Source organism: Podarcis erhardii, assembly GCF_964252035.2.
Source record: "Podarcis erhardii genome assembly, chromosome: 2".
NCBI classification, from domain to species: Eukaryota; Metazoa; Chordata; class Lepidosauria; order Squamata; family Lacertidae; genus Podarcis; species Podarcis erhardii.
This window is the reverse complement of record NC_138498.1, coordinates 75,145,888-75,162,515: the sequence shown is the minus strand read 5'-3', so window position 1 is coordinate 75,162,515 and position 16,628 is coordinate 75,145,888. Positions and strand designations below refer to the sequence as shown.

The following is a 16,628-nucleotide window of genomic DNA, read 5'->3' as shown; positions in this document are numbered from 1 at the left end:
AGGCAGGCAGCTGCAGTGCTCATTTTCACCTCTGTTGTACTCAACAAATACTTAAACAAATACTCAACAAATACTTAAAGGAAGTTAAAATAAGCTTCCTTTGCAGGAGACAGAGCAAACAAACAAAAACCTAAAATGAATAAGTTCACTTCCAGACTGTGGCTATTTTCAGGTGAGATTCAATCACATACTGGCAAATGCAAGTTGCACAGTTGGAAGAAGGCATCTTGCAACAAACCTGCCTCCCCCCCGCCCGCCCCCCCCCCCATATCAGAACTTTTGTGATAAGGGAAACGGCAGAGAAATGCATTGGAAAATGTGGGATAACGCTTGCTTTGACTCCACTTCATCTAACTTCCCTGGCAAGCAAATCAGAATGAATGCTTCTTAAACAGCCATTGTTGTCTAATCTCCCTACAAACCAATCAGGATGAACGTCGTTCGAAAGTGCCTTATTATTATTATTATTATTATTATTATTATTATTAAATTATCTCCACAATATTACTTATGGCATGCCATGGCTATGTATGCTCAGAAGCACAAGGATAGGAGTAAAGATGGTATATGAAGAAAGGTGGAGGAAGGGAAGACCTACAAGAATGTAGAACAGAGGAAAACGTTTGAAGGAATGATATAAAAAGTTGGGGGGAAATGAAAAGCTGCAGAATCAGGACAGAAACAAGACAGAATGGGGGCTTAGAGAAGAGCAACATGAGAAGACAAGAAATCCATATTTATTGGTTCATACTCATGAAAAGAAAATGTCCTAACAAGAGAAGGGGCGAAATGTTAAAATCACCCAAGATAGTAACTGGAAGAAAACATAAAAGAAAGAAACAAAATAAAGTGCTTCCTTAGAGAAGGAAGCTAAATCTTATTCTTTTGCCTGTAATGGATGCTTCACTCCATTTAATATGGTAATAAAGAATATAAGATGCCAGATTAATATTTCAAAAATAAAGGAGCCTCTGGAGTCATTTTTATCTCAAGCAAAAGGCATCCATTATCCTACAAAGAGTTGCAGTTTCATGAATTAGGAGAGAATTTAGAGAGATCTTTTCAAATAAAGGACATCTGGTTAACCCTAACCTGGCCTTACAACTTGGCTCTTTAACCATAAGCCTAGCAACTGTTTATGCAAGGCATGGACTGATTTATAAAGTTTGTTTTACAGACTAATGTGCTGGCAGAGAATTCTGGAGAGACATTCATTTTCTGTAAGATGTAGAGGAGAAGGGTCTCCTTTGACCTTCCATTTCCCTTTTGTGTGGTCTCACACCCTCAAGGACACAGCGACACACAAACAAAAGTTTGATCTTCTTGCTCTTTCTAAGTAAAAGCTAAAACTTGCAGCTGGCTAAGATGTCAGCTGAACACAGTGGTACTTAAAATCTCCTTTCCAAAATGGCATCAATAAGCCAAACTGTGTGATTTATTATAATAAATGCATTCTTATCCTATGGAACGTTTCATGGGCCTGCCCCTACATGTTTTACCAACTAGAGACTGGAGTGGGTGCGGTATCACAGAGCAGGAGGATCAGTGAAACAAAAGTCTACAAAACTTCTAAGAAAAGAACCAAAGTGTTGTCTTCCAGCTGCCATATTTAAAAACTACTATGCTCAGCATTCTTTTAAAAAATATTTATAAAAAGTTAACTCTATTTAGGCACTCAAACAAAAGTCAAACTCTCCTCCTTAGGACAGTCCTCTGATTTGAGTAAGTCCTCTATTTGAAGGACTGTCTGGTCCAAGCCCAGTTCCAAGGCAAATAACTGTAAGTAAGGGAAACAGGACCTTTGAAGTTGTCCATCAACAGTTAGCATATGGACAGCAGACTGAGCAGACTGAAGTCATGCAGATACAGTCTTCCCCACTACGATGAAATGCATTGTATTTCTATTTACATTACAGTATTATTTTTTTTCTCATATTGCATATACACTTGGCATATCAAAAGTAATGCAATTCTGTTTTATTTGGGGAGACTGGTCCTCATTCGTGACAATGCATTAAATAGATTGGGGAGTGCTCTTGCTACAGTACATATAGCCCTGCTGTGTCAAGAATGTAAGGGTAACCAGTGCCCTTTGGATGTTGTTGGATCATAACATCAGCTCCATCCGCCATGGCCAATAGTTACAGATGACGGGCACAGTATTGTTTAGTTACCCCAAGTGGTGCCAAGAAGACAGAATGCTTTGTGAAAACCAAATGTTCAGAAAAGGGCCTTCACAGATAGGCTCAATGGGAAGTTCTGCCATATTGCACCATCTTCTTTCAAGTGGCATTTCAGCCGAACCTATCAGTCTTGGTACATAATGTAGTGAAAAAAGATTGTGCTAAGGAGGGGGAGGGAAGAGAGCCAGAGGGTGGCAGGGAGCAATGGTGTGGCTTAATCAATAGCATGATCTTATGCTGATTAGCAGGAGATACAGCCACTAGGCAGCTAAAAATCAGTCAGGCTGTGTGAAAAGTTTCTAGAGCCATTTAGCTCAATGGGAGTTGAAGTAATAAAGCAGCTGGTATTTTTTAAAATTTAAATGGTAGAATAAACATGTATCATGTTTTCCAATGTCAAACACCAACACTTCCTAAAGAACTAAGCGTGTGTGTGTGAATCAGTTCCTCCCTGACCTTGGGAAGAGAAGGAAATGAGAATCAATTATATACACCTCCCAGTAGCAACTTCCTTGACGCTACCTTACTGGAAAAAGTTGAGAAGGAGGAAAATCATTAGCAATAGGGCAACATAGCCTGTAGCTGCTCTAGAACACCAAATGCCAATCTTAGTTTTCCAAAATTAAAGATGGGAGGAAGAAGGCATGCTATTTGCACATACAATCAGCAACAAAACTCAGCTACAAAATCCTGGGGTCTGCCATTTCAGTGCTTCAGCTCAAGCCACCCAAGATAAGATGGCAGTACAAAAAGGAAAACAACTGTTTGGAGTTCGCTCGAGTTAAGCTCAGAACAAGTACTGGATGTAACATGTAGTTAGTGGAGAGATACTTTAATGACAAAAAAAAGGGGGGGGGACTACGTTTTGTATATTTTGGCACTGGTGATAGTAGTGCCAATGATGTTTGGGGCCTGCTTTTGAATATAAGAGCATTAAAAGGTCCCTGTGGGGTCATCCCAAAGGCCCATCTAGTTCTGCTTCGTGTTCTCACAGCAACCAACCCAAATGCCCCTAGGAACCCCACAAGCCAGACAGGAGTACAAGCGTACTCTTCCAACTTGTGTTCCCCAGCAGCATGTTGCCATTGACAATGGAGGCAGTACAGAGCCATCATGGCTAGTAGCCGCTGAAAACTGTTATTTGAGGGAGATAATAATGACATAACCCACCCATCCCCACAAAGTACTGATTTTTTAAAATAAGTGGCTGCACGCCTTTCAGTTGTGCAAAAATGAAAAACTTTATCTGACCTCTAAGTTTCTTCTTGATTGTTTAATGTTTGGAATGTTGCTCTCTCTCTCTCTCTCATTATAGTCTTAGGACTCAGCTGGACTGGTAAAGAAAAAGTTACAGATAGGTAGCCGTGTTGGTCTGCCATAGTCAAAACAAAATAAAAAAATTCCTTCCAGTAGCACCTTAAAGACCAACTAAGTTTGTCTTTTTCTTAAAAAAAGACCAACTTAGTTGGTCTTTAAGGTGCTACTGGAAGAATTTTTTTTATTTTGTTTTGGTAAAGAAAAAGTGATTTATATGCGTTGTATGTGCGATAGAATACTGTGCCACGTCGATAGAATACTGGTGACGTCAAGTCCCGTTTTTCTCTACCTGTTTTCCCTGCTTAAATTTACAACGCAACGCTTCCAGCCCTAGTTCTGAACCTGTAAAATGATGGTATTAAAGTGGCCTGCTTCACAGAATTATTGGAAGGAGGAACAGAATGACTCCCATATAGCAATTTGCACACACGAAAAGGTACGAGAGACATCCATCCTGTCAAGTATCTCATTTCCTGTCACAGTTTTGCTGGGTTTTGACTCAGCAGTTAATTTACCATATATGACAGTGGGATCCTTCTGCAGACTTATATTAATTGCTCATAACCTGATCATATGTCTAGACTTCTCACACTTCCAATTACATATAATTGCAATATGATCTCTTTTGGACTGGAACATTCTTTACACAGGTTCCCATCCACCCCCAAACTTTGGCTGGTGTCACATTTCTGGCTTCTATTTAATGAAGTTCTCTGCCCTGGGCAATAAGTCTGCTTAAGGCCTGGGCTTTACTGAATGCCTTCTGTTCATCTCGAGTTTCAGCTTCTATGGAAAAACGGCTCCTCTGAGGGATGCTTTAAGTATCCTTACGGAGGCCACTGGAAAGTGATTACCCACGAAGGCGCTCCACTTGATGGGAAGAACATTTTAAAGCCATTTAACTGCACCTCTGCATATGCATGCAGAATCTACTCCACCAGCACAACTGCAGGGGATATACAATGTGAGACTTCTGTGGTGTTTAAACTGACTCCAAGGTGGAAATGTACAACTAAAGATTATAAACAGAGGCTTAGGCAGGTGGGCAGTGTTATGGGACTACAAGAACACACAGCCAAACCAGTTAGTCAGTACTTGATTGCTGTCAGTTATCCCATTTCTGGATTGTATACAGCGCAGCCAAATTAAAGGTAAAATCATAGAATTGTAGAGTTGGGAGGGAGGGACCATGAGGGTCCAACCCCCTGCAATGCAGGGGTCTTTCACCCAACATGGGGCTTGAACACATGACCTAAGATTAAGAGTCGCATATGCTCTACCAATTGAACTATCGCAGGTAGTGCCAGCAACAGCCAGCCAATATCAATGGGCGGAGTCAACTAACCAGTCCCACCAGCAGAAACCTAGGCAAGGACTTCTGGGGGCCTCCTGCTCCCCCCTCCAATTGGCAGGAGAACCCATAGAGCAGCACACTGGGAGAGGAGAGGGTAGATTGTTCCATCAGCCAAGCAGCAATGCTGAATTCCTCCCAAAGGGTGGGCTTTGATCATTTGTCTTGACTAAAGCCTGTGAATGATGACGAATTAAATTTGTATACCACCTTTCATAAACTATTCCAACCTTATTCGAAGAGCATAATCCCTATTTGAATCAATTCACTTACTTACTTCCCAGGGCTTGCTTCCCATCATTCAGGTCCTTGGAGTACTAGTATCCCCCACTAAGAAGACCCTCCTATATCGTGTATAACAAACATGCACCTAACATACGTAAAGTAGTAAAGCGCATGAGCTGGTAGCCTTCCACTACCCCCTGAACTTCCTCACGAAGCTTCAGATAAGGTATGGCAGCTCTCATCCCATGGGGATAAGAATGCTCAGATACCTTCAGTATAGTAGTACCTTGGTTTACGAACTTAATCCATTCCAGAGGTCCGTTCTTAAACCAAAGCGTTCTTAAACTAAGGCGTGCTTTCCAATAGCAGCGGGGGACTCAATGGAACACACTCAACAGGAAGCGGAACATGTTCTGCTTCCAAGGAAAAGTTCACAAACCCTACTTCCCGGTTTGCAGCGTTCTTAATCCAAGTTGTTCATAAACTAAGCTGTTCTTAAACCAAGGTACCACTGTATTGTAAAAATACACGTACATAAACCACTTTGGGGGCTTTGGGAAAGTGCCCTATAAACTTTGATTCAACATACATGATTATAGTAAACATTAGATTTGCATTATATATTGAGAACATTACCTCCTTAGCATCCATGTTGGTTTGATCCAGCCGAAGAGAATAAAGCGTGTCCTTTCCTCCAATGAACAGGCGGTCACGGTATTCATCGAGGTACAAGGAGCGGAAATCTAAGATTCCTCGGTGCCCAAGGAACAGGACTGAGCGGTTAGTGGCCAAAAGATCTAAAAGGCAGGGAATAAATGATAAAGGAAAACTGAAGGTGAGGCAAAAAAAAAACTGAAAAGGGAGGGTCTGAACACTGTACTCTGTGTGCCTACTTCACTTGAGCAAGCCATTACTTAAGCATGAGGTGCAAATTCAGCAAAAGATAGTTAAGGACTAAGGTCGTAAATGCATGACATTTTAAAGTGCACTCAATGCCCTCTTGGTGCTTGTGTTTTGGTGTAACATACAAATCCCATTGCTTTCAATGTAGCTTACTTATGGCTGATTTTCGCTTCATTTTATCCACTGCGTTCTGCATTTCTGCAAATGTAAGATTTGGATAATATGCAGTTAGAAACACAGTATTTTTGTTTATTTTGATTCCTTCTAGAAAACCTTTTAAAAAAACTGATTTGTATTGATAACTTCAATGTATATTTTATATTCTTCGCAAACCACATAGGTATTTTCTCTACACTGAAGTGGCATATAAATTTTGTTAAATAAAACGAAACCTTTAAATCATCTCAAAATTAGTTTTTAAAAAACTTCCTGAGGTTGAAAAATGCCTAAAGCTCACGTGACACTTTTTTTAAAAAAACAACAGCCCGATAAAAACATCTCAAAACGACCCCTTCCTTTTGCAGCAATGCCCTATCATTTTGTTATATTAGCGTTTTGTGATTTTAAACATATACAAAAAATATATAACTACATCAAACTGCTCTAAAAGGAAGATCAAACTAGTGAGCAGATTGAACACATTGATGTGATGCATCACCTAAAAAGTGTTAACCCAACCAGCTATTACTAAGTAGCAGAATAGGCTTCCATCCTTACAGGTTCATCACAAGCACCCAGCTCAGTATCACAGAGAGGAGGGAATTAATAGGCTATTCTGTTTGCCTCAAAGTCTACCACCCTCACCAGGGCCAGCTCAGGACATTTTGGCACCTGACGCAAAACCACAAAATGGCACCTGCCTGCCCTTTCCCACCCCAACAGAGAAGAAAGGGTGAGTGAATATCTATATCAGGAACAAGGAGGGAGGGGTGATAAAAATATACTTTGAAAATAGGTGGAAGATCAGCAGTGCCTCCTATTCAATGGGACTAACACCTGAGTAAACCTGCTTAAGATTGCAGCAAATGACCAGCACATTAGTTACACCAAGATGCAAATGCCATAACTAGATGTCCATTTCAGTTCCATGAACTCCCCAAACCATGAGCCAATGAAAAGGGGTTTTGAGCAAAGATATATCCAAATCCCTCTCTCATTACCAGCATAGTTTCTGCTGTTGACCTACACTGGGTTCTTCTAGAGTTGAATTGCTTTGTTTTCCTTATTTAAAAAGAGAGATCCATGAAATTGGATGCAGGAGAAACAGATTTGAACCTCAGCTCAAATTGCTGCCTTACCCTGAATCACAGCAATGTAATTTGGCTTGGGGCAGGGGAGCTCTTAAGACAAAGGCAACCTTTTGGCACACTGACCAAGCTTTTTGTGGCACCGAGGCACTAGTGGTCTGCGTATGAATCCTCTGGACTATTGGAAATTAATCTCATCAGTCTGTGAGGGCCATTTCTTTTTTTATACCCGGACGTGGAGTCCCAGGTCAGCAAGCAATTTCTGCAGCTAGGAACACCGGATGCTCCCTCCAAAACGCTGAAGGAGGCTGTCATTAGCTAGGAGTGAAGACAGGAGGTCTCTTTACTGCTGATAAAAGGCTAAAAGATAAATGCCTTATAAAACAGTCCATCAGTGTGACAGGGATAACTCCCTGACAGTTGCAGAATGGAGTTTTTATCAGCGGCTGCTGAAAGCTGGGGTGGGTTTGAGGTCTCAGTGCAAGAAACACTGTGGGGGAAAGGTGGGAAAGCCATGCAATGGGGGAATAGAAGGGGAAGAGATGGGGTGCTGGGGATTGTAGTAAAAAAACTGTGCCAATCAACTAGCAGGGGTTCTGAAAAGGATTTTTAACATCTCTCTGCAAACGGCTTGTGTTCCATCATGCTTGAAAGCAGCTACCATTGTCCCAGTCCCCAAGAAAACAGCAACTAACTGCCTAAATGACTACAGAACTATTGCATTGGCATCTGTAGTGATGAAATGCTTTGAGAGATTGGTTCTTCAGCATCTTAGGTCAAGCTTCCCACCGGACTTTGATAAACATCAGTTCGCCTATAGGAGAAACAGGTCAACAGATGATGCCATAGCTACAGCATTTCACCATGCAGCAAGTCATCTGGAGAGACCAGAGAATTATGTCAGAATGTTGCTTATTGATTATAGCTCGGCTTTTAATACCATCCTCCTGGACATTCTTATTAAAAAGCTGATGGATCTGGACCTTCTTTCTACCATCTGTGACTGGATTAAAGACTTTTTGAGGGATCAGACACAGTGAGAATTGGAACTGTTACATCTACCTCCCTGAAGCTTAGCACTGGCACCCCACAGGGATGTGTGCTAAGTCCCTACCTGTACTCATTGTATCTGATCCATCCACAGTAATTATTAAGTTTGCAGATGATACTACCATAATGGGCCTAATTGCAGGTGGACATGAAACAGTGTACAGGGGAGAGGTCCAAAAATTATCTACATGGTGCTCAGATAATAACTTGCACCTAACTATTAGTAAGACAAAGAAGATGGTGTTGGACTTCTGGAGGAAGAGAGGGGAACTTGCCCCATTGTATAGTGGGGGGGGGCTGTGTGGAGACAGTCTCCTCCTTTAAATTCCTGGGAGTTCACCTTAGTGAGGACCTCACTTGGAAAATCAACACAACTCAGGTGGTCAGAAAGGCCCAACAGAGACCCCATTTCCTCAGGGTCTTGCGAAAGAATAATGTTAAACAACAATTGATGAACTCCTTTTACCAGTCCACAATAGAAAGTGTCCTTTCATATTGTATTACAGAATGGTATGCTGACTTGACAGTCACGGAGAGAAGTTACTACAGAGAGTCGTAAATACAGTACATGCTATCATTGGCTGTCTCTTGAGTCCAGTGGATGACATCGTAAGCGATCGTTGCCTTCGGAGAGCAAGAAAGATTCTTGGGGATGACTCACACCCCATCACCTCTTTAATCTTCTACCCTCGGGCAAGAGATATAGAAGTATGGTCAGCTATACCAACAGACTAAAGAATAGTTTCTATCCATGGGCTGTTATGCTGTTGAACCGAAAATAACACAGCGAAATTGACTTGTGAGGTGGTGTGTTGTTCAATAAGCACACAGAGTGCAACAAGACTGAGTGTTTTTTTTTGGGGGGGGGAAGGCTTGTTTAATTTCATTGTGCACAGGTTGTACAATCACAATAAAGGTATTATTATTATTATTATTATTATTATTACTTGGGGTCTTGTGGGAAGAGGAAATGTAGAGACCAATTGCCCAGTTTAAATAACATGCTTAAACAATTGCTTATAGAACTCTGTTTCTGCAGCTCCTATATGCTAGGATTTTTGCTATCTCAATGCCATAATGTATGTATTGAGTTTCTGGGAAACACATATTTTGATACTGGCAGTTTAGGGAACTTGCAGAACTTAAAATCACAGACATACAGGTTGTGTACGCATGACATTTTATTCTGGAATCAATGGGGTCTGAGTGCTTGCTTTTTCTACAAAGTCCACACACATTCTGGAACAAGTGCACATTTTTTGGCCCTGAAAAACACTTCTTAAGAAACTGGTTTCATTCCAAAAATTAAAGCTCATTGTAGATAGATGCAGAATCAATTTGAAAACAGATGAAAAGAGACAAAGGCAGTTCCAGCGATGGAAGGGTGCATCCACACCCATCCAATGAAGTTGTGGGTGGGCATATACAAAGACTTGCAATCACCACTTCCTTCTTCATTCACCTGGGATATGTGCAGGGAGGGTCAAAACTAGCCCAAGTCATTTTGTTGCCTGTTGCAGAGCAGCAAATGAATCCCACCCACTCATCCAGGTCAAGACATGCATCGTAAGGCCAGCTGAGCTATTATGATATCACAAGCACCTTTCATGACTAGCAACAAATAAACCACAGTGAAAGTTAACTAACAAACTGCTTTCCTTTCATTACACCCAACAACAATTGTCAGAAGCGACAACCTCAGTCTGCCTAAGCATAGCACCAAGGGCAAGATTTGGCCAAGCAAAGTTCATCTGTTGAGCTTACAAAAATGGATTCTCTTGATGGAAAAATAGTAGTTAAAATAGCAAAGGTAAAGTCCTTGCAAATGTAGTACAAAGAGAAATAATGCAGTTGCCAAATTAGGCTGCCAATTTACACTCAGGAGTAAATCCCATTGAACAAAGTGTGACTTACTTCTGAGTATATGCATGCATAGGATCACACTGTTTACTACTGTGGTTTCATATGTAGGTGCTGTTTAATGCAGGGCCAGGACATGAAATTTCATGAAAAAAATCTGCTGTCTCAGGCTGTGACCTCAGAGCTGCCTCCACAAGCAACAAGCTACAATTGTCACCAACAAGCAACAACTTCAGCTGAAAGTATAAACAGGCAAACAGAAATCAAGATGGAGCTTGAGGTTGAAGTGTCTCAGAACATAAAAAAGACAATGATACGGAATAAAATTCCACAGCCAACAGCAATCCCAACAAATTTGTCTCAGACAGAGTGATTAGGCACTCTCTGGGCATCCGTGTGATTGATAATTTAAGTAAAGCTGCATCTCATCTCAACTTCATGTAGAAACCTATTTGGACATTTGGGTGGCATGTATTGATTTACATGTTTAAATTAAGATAATGTATTGGCAGTTGTTGTATTTTTAATGTAAGCAGATTATGTTTTTGGTTTCTTTTTTCTCACTGATTTTTTTCTTGTTAAATATACTATTTTAAAAAACCAGTTAAAGGAAAATTTGTGTGTACTAGAACCAAACTGGAGAGGTAAAAAAACCTGAATGAGAATTCAACCCAAATTATTAATTGTCCCCTGGGTTCATTGCTAGTGGTTTAAGCGCTGCGTTTTCTAAATCTGACCTATAACAAAACAATAGTGACCTCACTGCATTAGCACTCCCTCATGTTCTTGCCTGTTGTAATAGTGGAAGAAATTATTTGGGGTGGGTTTTTTTTTTAAGTTAGGAATAGACACACCCTCAAGCAGAAAGAGGCCAGTGTGTGTGGGAGGAAGGTTCGGAAAGCCACATGGTCTTCCACAGACAGGAGGGGGCCCCAGCAGGTCAGATGGTCTGTGTCATTCCTGTAACTGATTTGTTCCGCTGTACAACATGATAAAATATGAACCTTGGGAAGGTAAATCCCCAGAGAGATTGGCTGCCTGGCACACGTGCAGGAGTCTATCTTTCACCTGTAAAGATAGCAAAACTCCCAAATCCAAGGGTGGCGTCAGTGGTTGTGATTTTGAATCATTCCCCAGATGTTAACATACATGTCAATACAGAAAGGATCCTTGGTGATTCTGCATTCCAATTTGCTCCCGAGACTTCCACCCGCTGTTCCTTCATAGTTCTAGCTAGGCTGAAGCTATAAGAAGTAGCAGCAGCCTATATTTCTAACTTCACATGAAGCAAAACCAGATACATGAATACCTCTGACAGGTCAAATTAGCACTGACGGGCAGGATCTGTGCATGAAATAGTGTTAGAATGTTACCTATGATATTAGGCATTGCTTGTTCACGCTGCCAAATTTTCTGTGTCCATTGGATTTCCCAGACACAACAAAATACTTTTCCTTAGTCTGCATTTGCTAGGGCACACCTGTTTTGCATACACAGCTGCTTTCTCTAATTTAGTAAGTAGCTGTTCTTTGCTATGTCTATCCATCTTCTAAGACTAATATTTCTCAGCAGAAAATTTTAAAAATGCCTTTTTACTGCAAGGCTTCTGAACAAAGCAGAAATATAAATCAGAGCAGCAGAGAAAGGGAGGGAATGGGAATAGCGTGTGGGAGATGCTGCTGAACAATTATATGCTGGATGGCCAGGAATTTTTTTTTTCTAAACCCCCAATAAATCCTGACCTGACTATATTTCCCACATTCCAGAATCATTTGTGGATGAGTTAATTTCTCCCTCATCATCTTGGCTCAGCTCTTAGTAATTCTGCACACCTCCTTGTCCAGTCTGCAAGAAATTTCAGCAAAGGCAAAGCAGCAACTAATCAAATCTAAAGCCAACCTCCAGAGGATGTTTTCCCAGAGTATGAAGAGTTAATGACCAAGGTGGCTCATCATTCACAAGCAACATTTCAGGAGTGATTTGCACCCCACTGGTAAAAAATGTAAGGCCAAAAGGGAACCTCTGGGCATTTGGGGGAGGAACAAGGGAGATAAAATGCATAAATGACCCAAGGTGACTCGCAGTGTGGTTTGAAATGGTTCATTATCAAGAAGCCTTTCAACAACCATTCAATGGGCACTTGTAAGGTGACATGATGCCATGAGAAGGGAAAATGCCACATATATCGGAAAGCAGGGACATTGATCATTTACTCCAGAGAAAGGAAGAGGCTATTTATTGACACAAATGGATTTAAAAGAGATTAGATGATGATTAGCAAGTATTTCTACGATGCTTGTAGTAGATAGGAAGCATTGCAGTCCTTAGCACATCCAACACTTGAAAACCTCTTCAATATAATCCTCTTTCACTAGTCCATGACTAGTATATGATTTAAACTCGAGTTTAAATAGCCCAATATCTGGGTGCAGGCTGAACATTCTGTCTACTAGTAAACCACACTGGCCCTAACGATTATAATGTCTGGCACCCTGCAAAGAGTACTTTACCATTCTTACTACAGCCCACCACTCATTTCCACACACCGCTCATGCGTTTGATCAAAATGTCTGTCAACAAATACACCTGTGCATGCATCCTCATGGGTTTAATATCTGAGAGCCTCCACTCTCAGATGTCTAAATTTGAGGCTGGCCATTTATTTAGCCATTAAAGTTTATGGGCCAGCAACTTCTGCTGGGGCTGAATTCTATAGCCGCTTCAACCAAAGGCCATGCGCTAGCTAAAAACCCTGCTTTACACAGAGAGGGAGTTCCTATAAAGCATGCCAGATACTAGACCTTTCTCTGCTTAGCTGCAGCTGTAAACAATAAAACAAACACTTTGGGTGTTTCGCCCTGGCTGTAATCCCCATCGTAATGTGAAGGCATGCAGATAGTGGGCTCAGAACGGAAGCCATTTGCGGAGCTGAAACAGTGAACGCCATCTGTAGTGGTGACCACTTGCTTTCCCACAGTCAAATGGGACTTGCAACTGAGCGGAAGAAGAAATGGAGATGTCATTCCATAGATTGGCTGGAACACAGCCCTCCTGTACTGGTCTCCATAGATGCCAAGGCAGAGCCTACAACTGCAACAGCTGCTCCTGCTTCTTGGTTTGGCTGCCTTCCTGCATAGGTTGTGTTTTTACTGAACACGATGGTTCAGACTAGGGCAGCAAGCAAGAATGGGCCATTCTGCTCCCCGCCCCAACCTCCAATCCGTTGGAATTTCCCCCCTCACTAACGTGCCTGTATGTGGGCCCCTCTCCCTAAACTCCCAGTTGTGTAGTCTCCTCACAGTAAACAGCCCCTCTTCGCCACACATCTGGAATGGGTTTGATAGTCTCCACATTATAATTTCCAATAAAAGGGAAGTTATTTCATGCTTCACTGCCAAGACTTGTAAGACACACTGCTCCCATCCTCTCCATGTCTGTCAAACCAAGATTAGGATATAACAGGAGAGCAGGCTATTAAAGCAGCAAAGGAAAAAGCGGATGGGTCACAACTCAGTGGGGGTCTCTGCAAACCCAACTATTAAAACCCAAATAATCATTCCCCCCGCCAAAAAAACACAACATGCTATTGTGGATTAGGTAGCGGTAGGTGTGCTGCATGCTGCAAATCTCCTTCACACATTATATTAATATTTGCTGGCATCTTGGGAGACAGTGGAGGAATGCACCTTAAGGGCGTGAAGTCAAACTGTTGGAGAGTTACAGTGCCTGCTGTGGCTGTAGAAGTCAATACAGGAGAGAAATGCTTTGTTGAAGTTGGGGCAGATGATTGTGTCTGGTTGTGCTGCTAGAGATGCACCATGGTGTTTCTTGACTGCACTCCTTCTAGCACTTATTCCTCCACTAGTCACTGCTGTGGATACATGACCTGACTGTCTCCAGGTACCGCAAGGGATTCCCACATGATTCCCACATGGCGGGGCTGATGTTGCCAGCTTTCATGTCCCATATGCAAACATCTTTGTAATGCAGAGTTGGTCTGCCAACAGGCCTGGTGCTCCCTGTAGAGCACGTCCTTGGGGATTCTGCCATCTTCCATTCTGTGGACATGACCAAGATAGCGCAGACATGGTTGAGACAGCTGTTGCAGGGCAGCAGCTGAAGAAGGAGCAAAAAAGGGTTTTCTTGTGTGTGTGTTTCTTTGTGGCTGATTAGCTGCTCTCCCTGTGCAAGGGTCAGAGGGGGCAGGGTTTCTGTTGAGGCAGGTGATTAGCTGTGGGAGGAGCTTATCAGAGCTTGCAGGGCAGCAGCTGAAGAAGGAGCAAAAAGGTCAGAAAAGCTAAAGCACAGAATGAACTCAGGCTTGCTAGAGAGGTTAAAAGCAACAAAAAAGGCTTTTATGGGTATGTTCATAGCAAAAGGAAGAACAAAGAAACAGTGGGGTCCCTCAGAGGAGAAGATGGTGAAATGCAAACAGGGGACACAGAAAGGGCTGAACTCCTCAATGCCTTCTTTGCCTCAGTCTTCTCCGATAAAGAAAACAATGCCCGACCTGAAGAATTTGGAGCAAATGATTCAGCAGAGGAAACACAGCCCAGAATAACTAAGGAGATAGTACAAGAATACTTGGCTAGTTTAGATGTATTCAAGTCTCCAGGGCCAGATGAACTGCATCCAAGAGTATTAAAAGAACTGGCAGATGTGATCTCAGAACCACTGGCAGTCATCTTTGAGAATTCCTGGAGAACAGGCGAAGTCCCGGCAGACTGGAGGGCAAATGTTGTCCCTATTATCAAAAGGGGGGAAAGAGAGGACCCAAATAATTACCGCCCAGTCAGTCTGACATCAATACCAGGGAAGATTCTGGAGCAGATTATTAAGCAAATAGTCTGTGAGCACCTAGAAAGGAATGCTGTGATCACCAATAGTCAGCATGGATTTCTGAAAAATAAGTCATGTCAGACTAACCTGATCTCGTTTTTTGACAGAATTACAAGTCTGGTAGATGAAGGGAACGCAGTGGATGTAGCCTACCTTGATTTCAGCAAGGCATTTGACAAGGTGCCCCATGATATTCTTGTAAAGAAGCTGGTAAAATGCGGTCTTGACTATGCTACCACTCAGTGGATTTGTAACTGGCTGACTGACCGAACCCCAAGGGTGCTCATCAATGGTACCTCTTCATCCTGGAGAAGAGTGACTAGTGGGGTGCCACAGGATTCTGTCTTGGGTCCAGTCTTATTCAACATCTTTATCAACGACTTGGATGATGGACTCAAGGGCATCCTGATCAAATTTGCAGATGACACCAAACTGGGAGGGGTGGCTAACACCCCAGAGGACAGGATCACACTTCAAAACGACCTTGACAGATTAGAGAACTGGGCCAAAACAAACAAGATGAATTTTAACAGGGAGAAATGTAAAGTATTGCACTTGGGCAAAAAAAATGAGAGGCACAAATACAAGATGGGTGACACCTGGCTTGAGAGCAGTACATGTGAAAAGGATCTAGGAGTCTTGGTTGACCACAAACTTGACATGAGCCAACAGTGTGATGCGGCAGCTAAAAAAGCCAATGCAATTCTGGGCTGCATCAATAGGAGTATAGCATCTAGATCAAGGGAAGTAATCGTGCCACTGTATTCTGCTCTGGTCAGACCTCACTTGAAGTACTGTGTCCAGTTCTGGGCACCACAGTTCAAGAAGGACACCGACAAACTGGAACGTGTCCAGAGGAGGGCAACCAAAATGGTCAAAGGCCTGGAAACGATGCCTTAAGAGGAACGGCTAAGGGAGCTGGGCATGTTTAGCCTGGAGAAGAGGTGGTTAAGGGGTGATATGATAGCCATGTTCAAATATATAAAAGGATGTCACATAGAGGAGGGAGAAAGGTTGTTTTCTGCTGCTCCAGAGAAGCGGACACGGAGCAATTGATCCAAACTACAAGAAAGAAGATTCCACCTAAACATTAGGAAGAACTTCCTGACAGTAAGAGATGTTCGACAGTGGAATTTGCTGCCAAGGAGTGTGGTGGAGTCTCCTTCTTTGGCGGTCTTTAAGCAGAGGCTTGACAACCATATGTCAGGAGTGCTCTGATGGTGTTTCCTGCTTGGCAGGGGGTTGGACTCGATGGCCCTTGTGGTCTCTTCCAACTCTATGATTCTATGATTCTATGAGACAGGAATTATAGAATTGTAGAGCTGGAAGGGACCATGAGGGTTATCTAGTCCAACTCCCCGCAATATAGGAATCGTTTGCCCAACATGGAGCTCAACCCCTTTATTCTGAGTGTGAACATGTTGGAAATATGGGCTTGGTAGAGCACATCCATATTTGAAACTCTGTCTTGCCATGTGATGTCCAAAATCTTCCTCACACAGTGCTTGCAGAAGCCATTGACCATTGTTCCTGATGGTTGTTAAGTTGCCTACAACTCACTTCCATAAAGCAGTGTGCTCAACATGCAATCCTGGTAGACCTTCATCCTGTCATTATTAATACTGACAACTGCATTTATATCCCACCTTTCCT

The 16,628-nt window shown here is 42.3% G+C and overlaps 1 protein-coding gene across 2 annotated transcripts in view; it reads right to left on the bottom strand.

Annotated features, from left to right (window-relative positions):
* The window catches only part of SEMA3G (semaphorin 3G), a 76,857-nt gene that overhangs the window by 36,910 nt on the left and 23,319 nt on the right, over positions 1–16,628 (bottom strand). The window contains exon 2 of one of the 2 annotated variants that reach the window (XM_081850548.1): positions 5,713–5,873. In XM_081850548.1, coding sequence (XP_081706674.1) covers positions 5,713–5,873 — 161 coding nt within the window. Of the gene's footprint in view, positions 1–5,712; positions 5,874–16,628 lie in introns of those variants that run through there. The other variant, XM_081850550.1, reaches the window with a different exon arrangement.